This window comes from Pyxicephalus adspersus, chromosome 9, assembly GCF_032062135.1.
Source record: "Pyxicephalus adspersus chromosome 9, UCB_Pads_2.0, whole genome shotgun sequence".
Classification (NCBI taxonomy): domain Eukaryota; kingdom Metazoa; phylum Chordata; class Amphibia; order Anura; family Pyxicephalidae; genus Pyxicephalus; species Pyxicephalus adspersus.
Genome location: NC_092866.1, coordinates 16,732,974 through 16,746,762, shown reverse-complemented (window position 1 = coordinate 16,746,762; position 13,789 = coordinate 16,732,974). Strand labels below are relative to the sequence as shown.

At 35.7% G+C, this 13,789-nt stretch overlaps 1 protein-coding gene across 1 annotated transcript in view; it reads right to left on the bottom strand.

The window, feature by feature from the left end:
- Positions 1-338: 338 nt before the first annotated feature.
- Positions 339-13,789, bottom strand: part of VAT1L (vesicle amine transport 1 like) — a 38,510-nt gene continuing 25,059 nt past the window's right edge. Inside the window, exons 6-9 of the mRNA XM_072422759.1 lie at positions 11,623-11,678; positions 10,937-11,131; positions 9,540-9,623; positions 339-7,094 (exon numbers count right to left, since the gene is read on the bottom strand). Of these exons, the coding sequence (XP_072278860.1) occupies positions 6,996-7,094; positions 9,540-9,623; positions 10,937-11,131; positions 11,623-11,678 (434 nt within the window). The 3' untranslated portion in view covers positions 339-6,995. The remainder of the gene's footprint in view (positions 7,095-9,539; positions 9,624-10,936; positions 11,132-11,622; positions 11,679-13,789) is intronic.

Genomic DNA, 13,789 nt, shown 5'->3' with positions numbered 1-13,789 from the left:
ATATCGGCAAAGTCAGGCATTCTGTGCTGTAGAATCATCAAATATAGGGTTGTTTGGCCACAGTAACATTGTACATGTTTGGTGCAAACCCAAGACAGTTATTTCAGAAGACCCTTATACCAACTGTAAAGCATGGTGGTGGAAATGTTATGGATGTTTTGCTGCTAAAGGGCTTGGTCAGCTAAGGTAAATTAGTATTCATTCATATCTCTTTGTAATTTGATTTATTTTAACCAAAAGGTAACTTTATTATGCTCATCTAGAATAAAATGAAAATAAATTAGTTAAAAACTAGAACAGCAAGGAAATGTGTTAGTAACAACCACAAAAGACACATGTTGCTATGCTGATCTTTTTTTTATTTATATAGGTTACTCTTTCATGTAAACAGTTTTGTAGGCACAAGGTAACAAAAGCTTCATAGCAACGAACACAATCAAACAATATGTCGCTCCATGTTACATTGGCTTCAGTTGCAGACTGTAGAATAATTAAAGAGGTTCTCTGTGAAAAAGAAAAGTGTATTTCACCTACTCAGAGAGGGGTCTGATCAATGATTTACAGTTCTCACTGCAATTATTCTAAGGAAAGCAAGAGCTGTGTGAAATTCTATGGGATCTATATATAAAGCATTGAGTCTGACATTAAACAAAGGTTCCCTGGTAGAGTCAATCACTTCTATTGAAAACACATGGTCCTTGAAGATTCTCCAACAGGGAATGGGTTTGGTGAATGCCAGTTTCACTGAATTATTAAATGACCTCCAGGAATTTTCAAGATCAGCAATAACTAGGCAGGTGTGTATGTAAGGGGGTGCTACTGTAAAGATTTACAAACAGAATAGATGTGCATGGTGGCCTCTCTTCCAACATCTTTAATGTATCAAAGTAGCCTTCCAGAGTGGTGCTTGGTCTTCACACATCAATTGGCTTTACGTCATATGTTAAAGTGTATGAAAAAAAAGTGCAAAAAAATACCTATTGATCTGTTAGAAATCTAGTTAGCTCAATACTTCAGTTTGCGTTTACAACATGGTATCTCTGCTGCCAAAAGAGTGATCAACCCTGTACAGTGCTTCTAATACAGTACAGGACACCTCCATCTACCCATAACATTAGCAGGAATAGTTCTGTAGCTTGGCATAAAATATTTTAATGTGGCAGAGTTGGCAGACAAGGTACAAGCTAGCTTGATTATTGGCACAACCAATGGGTATTTGTCTGTACATCTTCTGTTCTGTTCGCCCAGAGATACACTTTATTGTATTGAGTACTATAAATGACTACACATGTCCACTCTGTGGAGTTTAACACTTTCCTGGAGAACCTCTTTAAACTGAAGAAAAATGTGTGAATAGAATCCAAAGGTAACGATCACAAAGCAAAGAAATAACATTTAGAACACTTCATCTGAAAACATTTGGTTAGCTTAGAAAAATCATTGTTTTACAATTAAGTTTAATTTTGACAGAAATCTCCTGGGGTCAATCCCTTTCACAGAAACAAGGTCATTTCCTTTCTTCCTATATCCCTTTTGTAAAATACTGTAAAATCTTTTTTTTTGATAGTTCGCAATGGACTTCAAGGCAAATATTTAGATTTAACCTTTCTTAGAAAGTAAAAATTCCCAAACAGTGGTAAAATTTGTGGTTTGTGTGAACATTACCATTGGTGTAAACGAAATTTTATAAGGAATAATGATAGAGTTGAGGTAAAAGATAAGATTAGTGTAAGGGCCATTTCACACCCACAGTGAACCACAGTGTTCTGCCTAGGCTCAACCATGGCCCCAGCCTGTCCCATCTAAGTGATTAGGAATGGTTGGAAACTACTTTTTGCATGGAAATTCACAAGCCATTTTGGCTACATAGATGCTTGTGGAAAAGTCATACTATGGCAACAACCGTGTTTGCAGCTCCTAAGCACACAGAAGTGGTTTGATATGCCCCCTAAGGAATAGCCAATTGCAGTTTTCCAATGCAATCCAATAGAAAGGACTTTAGGACTGAGCTTACAGAAAAGGATAATGTGAAGATTTGTGGCTACATGGAGATTAGTATAAGGGTAATGTAAGCAATACGGGAAGGATTAGTGAGAGGGTAAGCAGGGGACATAAGAAGATGCCCCAGACTCTCCTCATCCAACAGAGGCCCCCACAGGGGCCCCAGGTGAATGTGGCAGGGGGGCACCAAGTCAGATCTAAACATAGACCCATTGCTGACTATGTCTACCACTGAGGGTGTTATGAAGTCTTCTTTGCTTGCAGGACTGCACCTAATTACAGACACTACATACATCAGACATAATTCATTGAGTTTGAAAGAAATCTGTCTGCCATTGATGAACAAGCACTGAACATAAATATAATGCAAGGGGTCCCTGCACAAATAAGGAGTGTAAGCCCAAAATTTTGTTCCCTGCTACTCTCATCAACAACATTGCTTTCTTTTATGCTTTAAACACCAACAAACCCTATGTGCAGCAACACATAATCAGGCATCTATTTAGACTTAAGTCTTGTCTCTAGCATAGTGTCCAGGGAGACTGTTAAATTTTTAATTTTGGAAAATGTACTGATCTTATGCAGACTGAAAACATCTATAAACTGTATATTTTATTTTCCATGGTGTGTAGATAGCTCACTTAGAAATGCAAATTATTTATAACACAATTTAGTACTGTTTACTGTTTTGCGAAATAATTATATAGAACAGCTGCAGAATTTTAATACAGTACAGCCTTTGCAAGTTTTAGAAAGGTTCCCTCATGTGTTAGAATGTGATGTACTCATTCTGGTCTCCTTCCAAATGGGAGACCAAATGCTTGCCACATGCTGTGCTTTAGATAATTTAAAAACTTTTAAAAATAAATCAAATAAAATGTTGCCCACAGCCCAACAATCAAATAGCGTTGATTATTTTGTAATGTAAATCAATTATTGATATGGTTCTGGTAATATGCTTTTCCTTTTGAACGTTTTTAATGTATTCAATTTCTGGTTCATTTTAGTGGACATGAACATGACTTCATTATTGTATTCAACTCAAGTATTGTCCCAAATGGTCTTTGATGCCAACAGCAACTAGAAAAAGTTAACTTTACTTGTCCAACATATATATATATATATATATATATATATATATATATATATATATATGTGTGTGTGTGTGTGAAGGGAATTGGCAACATGGTTACAATACTGGCAACCTCTATCAGTCTTTCCAGCTTCTGCATCATTATTCTTCTGTTAATGAGTGAAATAAAAAATAAAACCATCAAGAACTTAAAACTCACATTTAATAAAAAAAAAACAGACATTACAGTGTCATTTTACCACTGCTTGGTATATTCTTACAATTTCTAAACTTAATGTCCAAATGGTAGCTTTTAAAAGTCATCTCCACTCAACTTGTCTGAACATGGCTTGGAGTAGTGGTTTGGGAATAAAATTTGTGATGGAGTGTGTTGGTCTTTAAACCTGATCTTTCACCTAGGTGAGCCAAATAATACTTTCTGCCTCAGTGACCTAATGTCCTGTTCTGCCCCCTGGGATACTTAACTGAGTATAATTTCCACCCCCAATCATCCTCTACACCACATGATTAATCATAGCCTTTTGTGGAGAAGGACTTTACATACTACGAAAAGATAATACATCTAAAGATAGCCAATAACAGTATTTCTATCCACTGAATGGTCAGGAAAGAACGGAGTACAACATATATACATATACATACTAGGTTTTCCAGGAATTTTCACCTGGAGAAGTCTCAGGTTTTATAGACTTTAGCAGTACCATACTATAATACATTTTCTGGCCATGTGCAGGCCTTACCAATAATACTGATAATATACTGACAAAATCAGATGACAAAAACTACAACAAAAACAATACATGTAACATAAACAACCCTGCTATAATAGCAATTTGACAGCTACAATTTTAGCTTACTGAGTTTATGTAGACAAAAGATTGTTCTATAAACCATTTCACAAATAGCTCTTTTTTGACAGCAGTAAGTGTGGTAGCACTTATGGGCTTTACACAACCTACAGCTATGTGAATGAAAAGTTATATGCATCATTTTAGAGCTTTCATGGCAGTCCACCACAAATTTACACTTTTTTCAAAGTTTCTGACCCTTTTGAAGTCTTTACTTTCCTGTTTTACTAAGTAAAATAAATTATAACTTGAACAGAGAAGGTGAACACTCCTAACATGGCTGTACCACATTGATAGACATTCAAGATAAGTGGAGGCCGTTGGTGGAGAGACCATGATTTGCAGAATGTGGGTGATTCAGCCCAATATCAACTTTCCAAAACCAAAGTTTACATTTTGAGTAGAACAATCCTTTAAAGTAAACCTAAAGTCACATTAATAAAATGTATTTTGAATGCTTTTCTACTTATTCTACATTGTTCTATGGTTCCTCTCACTATGATCCTTGAGCTGAACCATACCCCAGGACAGGAATAGTGGAAACATACCATCATCCATTGCAACTACATAATACGTAGAACCTGCAATCACCTTCTTCACCAATCTTTATTGTGATAAATATATGCTTACCGCTAATCAATCCTGCATATTAGTATTTCCATCATTTGGTTTCTCTCTAACCATTTCTTTCATCCATGTCTATCAAGTCATAACATCTCCATTTACACAAGTCGAAGCGGGCATAGAGGAACTTAAGCCAGCGAACAAAGCTCATAAGTGCCACCACATACAAGCAAATGATGCAGCTAAACCAATATAACTGAACACTGTACAAGTAAAACATTTGCTAAACAAATAATAATAATTATAATAAAGCTTGTCAAATATATGTGTATGATATGAGGTATCTACTGGCAGGATATCTAAAAACATCATAAACCAGTGTATGTCCTTTATCTACCCTCTCTGGATATTGAATTTTTTAGTAATGGTTTACAAACACTCATACATTGGGTTTTAGTTTTTTTTAACGGTGCTTTCCAGGCTAAATTAATATTTACTCCTTGCTTCTTAGCACCTCCGCTGTTTCACTAACGGGACCTGCATTTTCACATTTTACTGCCAGCACCACTTACAGATAAAAACTTGTTGAGGAAGCCTAACCATTTTAGCCATAATGATGTTTTGTGTGGCTAATACAGAGAATTCTAAACTGATATAAACGTTGGTCCCATTATTTCTGACAGTTATTACACAGGCAAAATAAACAAGTATATCTTGTAATTTTAGTAGGCAGTTCTAAGATAACATCAGGGATGAATAAAAAATATACAGAAATGTCCAACACAAAAAACATGCAGCATGTAATTTGATCTTGTGATCAGATAGAGTGATCATACTCAAAATCATGCACTGTTGGTTGGCCTTGGTTTGTGTGATCATTTTCTTTTGAATTTGGAACAGCCAGTGTCAAAGAAATTGACCCTGAATGACTACAAATGCAAAAACCTGGAAAATAGGCACATGTGAACAAAACACATACCTGGCTTTGCTTTCAACTCTTAATAATCTACAAAGTCGGTAGAATGACTACACACCCTCTGCAACTGTTTTAGGCAAAAGGAGAAACCTCTATAGATCAGAGGAAAAACCCTAATTTAGCCAGGAAAACACCTTAAAATGAAATGGAGGAATGAAATCTGATCAACTAACTTGAGTGAATGTTTTCGATTCATTCGTGGGAATAATCCCCTGGGCACTTTTCTGTGTCTTGGGTTCTTTCAGGGTAAATTCACTATATAAGAGTGCAGCGGGTCATTTTTATGGCACCAAAACACAACATATTAATACTGAAAAAGGGTTGGCACTTGAGTTAAAGTGGCAGTTTTGCTGATTGGCAGCTTTTAGTTTCTGTATCTGGCATGTGCTGTTGAAGGAACTGTTAAGATGCCTCTGGTACCTGCACAATATCAAGGCAGCTATGTTTATTTTCTGTTAAAAATCCTTTATAAATTTATTAAGAACTACCAAAAAATAAAGCAGCTTTGGCTATGGAACAGCTATGGCTAAAAAAAAAAAGCACAACAGAGATGCCGTTCTGTCCATAAATTCTTCTACTTTTAACTACATTACTACTATTTTTCCATAACAGTGGCAGTTTAGCTTCTTTTATTTTTAACACTTTCTGTTTTTTATCCATTTCTATTTCTCAGTGCACGTTTAGTCTCTGAAATTTATTAGAAATCTGAAAACAAAACACAATATTTTTAGCAATGATTGAAACTAAATAATAAAATTTTAGAAAAATTATCCTATTAAAAACAAATTTTAGATTGAATAAAAAAAACACAATATGCACAATTGTTTGGTTGCCAGAAAACCAAAAATAATAAGGATCCATTTAGAGTTGTGGTTTCGCCATTTATTTAAAAAAGCACCCCAATGCACCCGCATTAAAGCATTCTGCCATGTATGGAAACCTAGGTAACATTTTGTGTTATGGAAAAAAGGGTCATGAACTTTTTTAGAATATTAAAGTGCATTGGTAGTTTATAGGCAGGCATTTCATTATGTTTTGGGAACAAATAAACTTAACACTGGTTATGGAATACTGCTTTGAGAGCAGCTGGCCAGGGATACAATTATATCAGGCAGATCAAAAGTCGTATGCTTAGTCGCATTCTAAGTCTGTTTATGGATGGGCAAATACCATCTCTTAAATGAGTTACCTAACTGTAATAAAATATTCCTTCAAGCTTCAAGGCCTGCCTATCAAGTGAAAAGGGGATATTATTTATGTTATTTTTTTTTAAACCAGGATCATGCCTTATCCACTTCAAGGTATCACACGCCGATCTGACATAACACTAACCCAACTAAAAGCTGCCAAGTCTATTTACTGCCATTTTGGACACAACATTGTTCAACAGTTTATACAGTAGCTCAGCTCACTGCAGACAAATACAACACACACTGTACTACAGCAAGTTTGTTCACTGATGCTCAGGATAAAGTTTTCCAGTCTTCAGATCTTCTATTGGTCCCAGGAACTATCACTGAATGAAAGGCATCCTTTCCTTATTTTCAGTGTCTCCCTCGTGGTCTTCTTCTTCCTCTCCTGCTTCACTGTTTTCTGTACTGTCATTGGCCATCTGAAAAAATATAATATATATGTATTGATCACACAAACCAATCAAGAAGATAAATTTGCTCTACAGAACCTGAATAAAAGTAGCCATATGGTAATAATTTGGTTTGGGTGTATAAATAAAGAAAAATATTATAGGACAATGCATACAATAACCATGCTCAAACATCAAGGTGAAACCTTGATCAGTATACATAACAAGTTTTTGACCCTGTTATGTTGTTCCCTGCAACCTAATAACCAATGAAGACCAGAGGTGAGCATACCATTTGTGAAAACTATGCAGTTAAATACTTCATATTGTGCTGTTCAGTACTTCATATTGTGCTGCATGAATACATTTCATAAATCAAGTTGATGTTTTAGCATAAAAAATAACCTTACATGGTAAAAGGTCAACATTGTTTCTGCATATTAAGATATAAAAAAGAAACTGCTTATCGTTATCTTCTAATATTCTGATTAAAGGCTGTCCTTTTATCATTGGAAACTGCTTTGATGTTTTGATCATCTCATTCTGGTTCACTGTAGTAGCAACTGGGAGAATATGTTTGATGCCATTTCTGACTTCTACTTTTGGAAATGATGGCTGCCTAGCTGTCAAGCTGATGAGTGGATGATTTAATACATTATGATTCACTGACTTGAAGTACTCTTGCAGATGATTTCTAACTTTTCTCCTATTTGTTTGAGCCCAAAGTTGGGTTTTAATGCAAAAGAAGTTAGGATACATTCATTATTCCAGATTTAAATTGGCTCAGTGAAGGACAGTTAGTTTCCCAAAGATGTTCTTTATTGACATGCAAAAGAGAAAAGTAAAAGGGTAATAAAGAGAACTTAAATTGTAATGTACAGTAAAGACACTGCTCAGAGTTAGAGTTACAAATGGTGATCAGAAAGAGATGCAAATAAAAAAAAAGGCAGTGCTGATGTTATAAAATGAGCAGGGCTCTCTGCAATACTTAAGACCATCAACCTCTACAGCACAGGCAGAGGACTTTGCACATCATGTACTTGGCCAGAAAAAAAGGGTATGTATTTTCAGAAGGCAGATATAAACACATATTTATGTAATTAGAAAAAAAGTATGTAAACATACATGCAATTATTTTTTATTATTATCTAATGAATCCATATCTTGACAAAACAGTAGACTTTTGTATATATATATATCTGTATAGAGTTATATTTGCATATTACTCAACAAACAAAATAAATCTAGTTTTGATCTGCAAGTTGCTAAATATAAACACTGCAATGGTGGGGTCATGTGGAACAGATGGGGAGCTCAGTGCAGTCACAGAATCAAAAGCCAGAACAGCTCAGACTGCTTCTAGGAGAAATTTTTACTTAACACAAGATCATCAATGTATAAAAAGTGCTGATTATTTATTTTTAAGCATTATTTTAAAGCAAAACAAGTTTGTGGTCTGTAACCTTAAACTGGTATTACACTTGATAATACAGTGCCTTTCACCTGCATGCCCATTTTTTCTTTTACACATTCTCTTTCCTATAGCTAAACTCCTGCAGAAGTGAAGAGATGAAGATCAGTGTAAGCTCTGAGGGCAGAGAACCAGGACAAATGTAGATAAGTGAATAATGATGATGTACAATCTCTAAACTTTGTGTCATCTGGTTATTTTAGTACTCCTGCTGGGATACACTACCAGAGGCTTCATGCTGTTTGATTTATTTGCAGTGCTTGCTTAAGCAATATAAACTACCAAACAAGCGAAAGGACATATAATTTTATTAAAAAGAAAAAAAAAAAGGCTCAAGCACCATTTTCCTAATGCTTCTTTGCTGAAATTAAGCACAAGTGTCCAGAGGTGGCAAGGAAAGTTAAGAGAAAATGTTTTCTACCCTTTGCTACTGGTTAACAGATACAGCCCTGCTAAAGATTCTACTTCAAACATACTGTACTGGCATCTGGCACCTAGAACTGAATCACTGGAAGCTGGAACAAGTCACAGAGAGCAGCTAAGCAGAAAGTGTGTATATCCAGATGGGTTGGTAAGTGAACCTGTTGCTCTGCTCTGAACAAGTAATTTTAACATAATTTTACATAAACAGACATTTTGATACTAAATGTCCATCTGAAAATCACCAAAAGGTGAATTTCCTGTTACAAAATGTCTTGGTAAAGCAGAATTGTAGCTTAATTTATATTTAAAAAGCACATGGTAACTGTTTTACCTTCTAAGATTTTTGCATCTTTGCGTAGCTGATTACTAATCCTAACATCAATTGGAACAGTTAGTAAGTGAAAAATTGGCAGTTGCTCTGCTCATGTATACTTGCCTTTGAAATATCCCTCAGAACAAGAAAATTGTCTCTTTAAAAGGTATTTAGGAAATGTTTTAGCATATTAAGATTGCATAAACTTACAGATAAATTAGAGAAACCATAAACTACTGAAATATACTAAGAGTAATTGTATACTAACCAGAGGAGTTGGGGTCTTTTCCACATCTAAAATCAGCTTCCCAATGTTGCCCCTGTCATGAATTCTTTGCATTGCCTCCTTAACCTACAATAAATACAAAATAAAATTCATATAAAGAATGTACAGCAACAAGACAGAAGAGAAGAATCTGCAGCACCCTGCGATGGAATGGAAACAGGTGAATATCACATGATTTATTTCTGTTTTAAGTTCATCTTAGTTGACTCTGTCTATGGGGTAACAACTCAACTGCTCTGTTTCACTGCAGAATTACACTCTGTTACCTATGTTATGGAGGCACTCAGAAAAACAAACACTGGTAATGCTATTGATAGACAGTGGAATAATAATTTATTTTTCATCTTTGACTGCTAAATGAAGATCTTTTTTGAATGCTTTATAGATTTATAGAGGGCCCTACTATTTGCTTTTTTGCAAACTTTACAAAATTAGTACCCTGAAAAAATCATCAGATCATTTTTGTTTCTTCTTTCTGGTGTCTAATAAAATGATTTGCATCCTTACACTTGTTGCTAATTTTATTCCATCAGTATGCTGCCATGAAGTCAGTAGGTTATTGCTATGACAGCATAATTTTACATAAAAAATAAATTATGTGAACATTCTGACCACAGTTAAGGGAATAACAAAACTGAATGTATTGTTGGCCCAGGATCTGAAGAAAAGACACACTGCATCAGTCTGCTACAAAAGGTCTGGAAAATTATATTATTTTTTGATAGTCCAACACAATTTCCAGTGTCTAGGGAGAAAAAAACATGCATTGTTTCTTGGTTTATGAGTTTTTGTAATCTGTTAAATGTTAGTGTATGACATACAGGTCACGAGGAACCCTTGGCAGAGGTGGTGAGGTTACCTTTTTTACCATGCTTAATAAAGAGTATGGTTACACTAAGGGGCCTGTTTTAAGCACTGTGCTTAAAAAAATAAAATACAATAAAAAAAAAAAAAATATAAAATATAAAAAATATATATATATATATATATATATATACACACACACATATATATATTTTTTTTTTTGGTAACTTAGGGTTTAGGACTGCCTGAGTAAAAACATGTAAGGGTCCCAAATCAGCTAATTTTCTTACTACTCCATTTCATGATATAATTGTATTTTAGTTATATGTAATGTCTGACATTTTAAGATGGTTCATGTTTGGTACTGTTTGATCTTTTCACCATAGTGACACTTTAAATATACAACAGAAAGACTGTGACCCCTCATACATGCCAGACCACATGTTAAGGGGACTTCTGGAAACCTTAAAGAAATCAGAAAACAATTTCAACCTCTATGAAAAGGTAAAATATTACTTTACTGTAGCCATTAAAGAAGACATTTGTAAAGGACCATAATTTATAAGGTATCGTACTTCTTCCAAGGCCCATAATGAATCCACCAGAGGCTTGATTTTCTTCTGGTTAAACAAGCTGAGAAGTTTATCTACCACTCCTTGTATAACTCCTGCTCGTCCTTGCTTGAACAGTAAATTCAAGAGGGAGAAACCTGCCATCACTTTATTCTCTTCATATAACTTGATAGGGTTGACTTTTTCGACCTGCCACCACTGAAAAAGGAAAATGCACACTACATGAATCCAAGGAAACATCAAAAAGTTGTCTGATAGTAATATATCACAGTGCAACAGAACTGACATGTAAACTTCAAGACTGGAGCTTATAATGATTAATGACAGGCTAGATATCAACTATATCAAGTTTAGATAGCCTGTTTTGATAAAAATATCTTTGGACTCTAGATATTCTGGTATGGTGCTCGTACACATCCACTGTTCCCTGTGTAAAGAATAGGTCAGCCATTTGAAATTCCTGTATACCGATGCAGTTCCCCTTCTCCCTGGATCTTAGCAATCTTATAATTTTCCAACAAACCAATTCTGCAAAAGTATCCATAATAATACTGGGGCCTAATTGTGTATCATAGTATTTATGAATAACAAAATTTCACTTTTGTGAGAACACATTCATCTTTTTGAAGCTTGCTGTTCCACATACAATGAAAATATATGATTGATGAACATGAGACAATGACACTTACTGATTTAGCAAAACTGAAGAAACTTTTTGTTTCACCAGTAACCATATTGGATGAGCCTATGAGGAAAAGACATTAAACATCAGTTCATTTAAATCAGTACATTAAAAATCAGTTAACAGGGAATACAATGTGTATGTACAATAAAATGGAAAAGATACAAAACACCAATTAATTCATGTTTTCCTTAAAACCTTAAAAACCCAGAAAGGTCAATACACTATTTCAGTCATGTGACAAGTGTAGCAATTGGATATAGGTTGCTATATCTATGTACAGTGAAGTAGGTCATATGCATGGTTTCTCCATATCCAGAAGAGACAGTGACAACAACTGTGTGGAAGCAAGGAGCTGGGAAGTGGCAGAAAAAAGTAAGTATATGAGGGGTCAGGAGATGCTTTTTCTAGGAACAATATCACTTTACTCTGAATACTATAATTAATTGGTGCACCTGTTATTGGCTACAACACAGGATTCCATCTATGTTGAACACTGGCAGCAAACCAGCAGTGCTAGGGCAAAACATTACCACCATGCCACACACAGTGCCACTGCTGCTTTAGGGTTGCACCTCTAAGAGTTAGGCAATGACAGCAATTTTTGTACATGGACAGGAGATAATAAGCAGCTCTTTCATTTTACTGTAACTGCTTGTTATAGATGACAGTCTATACCTGTTCCTCTACTACTCTCCTGCATTGCAACCCTGTCATACGGGCTTCTGACAGAGACTACAGGTGGGTATAAACAGGCTGCAGGAGGTCAACAGTACTAAACATGCAACAAAGCATAAAAAAAATTATGAAAAAAGAATTGTGTAGCAAATTAAATGTCCATCAAATCACGATCCTGTTAAGTTCCCTTTTTGAAAAGGTGATCAATTGTGAAAGATTTTATCACCAGCCCTTCATCTAAATCTGGATGTCCCAGCTTTCTACTAAGTGCCCACTCTGCTAACCTGATAGACCCTCTTGTTTATGAGGCACAAGTATACTAGTAAAAGACACAAATTCAGTATGTTCTTTCTTTTTTGTTTAATGAAGGAAGCTAATGTGTCTGAGTGTTTTTTTTAAGAAAATGTATACCAGTAGTTCTGTTTTACTATTTATTGAGAGCATAAAAAATTGATGCTCAGGAATTGTACTGCAAAAAAGGTTAGATTAACTAACACTACTTAATTGCTATTTAATGTGTTTTTATATATAATTAGTAATCCCAACTAAATGTCATAATGAAAGCAAAAAAGACATATCATTGAGCTGCGTTGGAAACCAAAAGAAAGCTCTGGCAGTTAAAAAAGTTAATGAGAGGGGTGTATTTATGTGATAAATATGCAGTGACAGCAGAAATGAAAATTAATTCACTGATAATTATGAAATTATTCCCAGTGGATTATATGGTATCACAAAGTGTGTATGGGGGGGGGAGGAGTCAGGTGCATACTTGCATCTTGTTGAAAATAATCTCACTGAAATTTTATGTAGAAATGTATGAAAAGATTTACCCTTTGTGGGAATTAGCTTGACAAATGGTAGGCAACTAGCAGGCCTGGATGCCATATCAGGGTTTTATTGAAAAAAACAACCACAAAATTGTCCCAAGAGGAAGGCTTGACATCAGCCGGTTAACAATCAAACACACAAGCACTTATCTTCAGCTGTCCCGTGTCTATACCTGTCTGTGTCTCCAGCACAGTCCCTCACACAGACCACCTGTCTGTGTCTCCAGCACATCCACTGACTGAGCTCCTGGCTCTATGTTATATCTCCACCCTCAGTGCTTCCTCATCAATTATCTTCCAGGTGAGTCTTGTCTCTCTCTCCCCCTCTTTCTCGTGAACACTGTGGAGAGGACTGCTCCCAAGCCCTCTCCATTAGGGTTTTTTTTTACCTCTTCCTTACACAGACCACCTGTCTGTATCTCCAAGCAGAGCTCCTCACACAGACCTCCTGTCTCTGTCTCCAACCAGAGCTCCCTCACACAGACTACCTGTCTGTATCTCCAAGCAGAGCTCCCTCACACAGATCACCTGTCTGTGTCCCCCAAACAGAGCTCCCTCACACAGACCACCTGTCTGTGTCTCAAAGCAGAGCTCCCTCACACAGACCACCTGTCTGTGTCTCTCAGCAGAGCTCCTCACACAGATCTCCTGTCTGTGTCCCCCAAACAG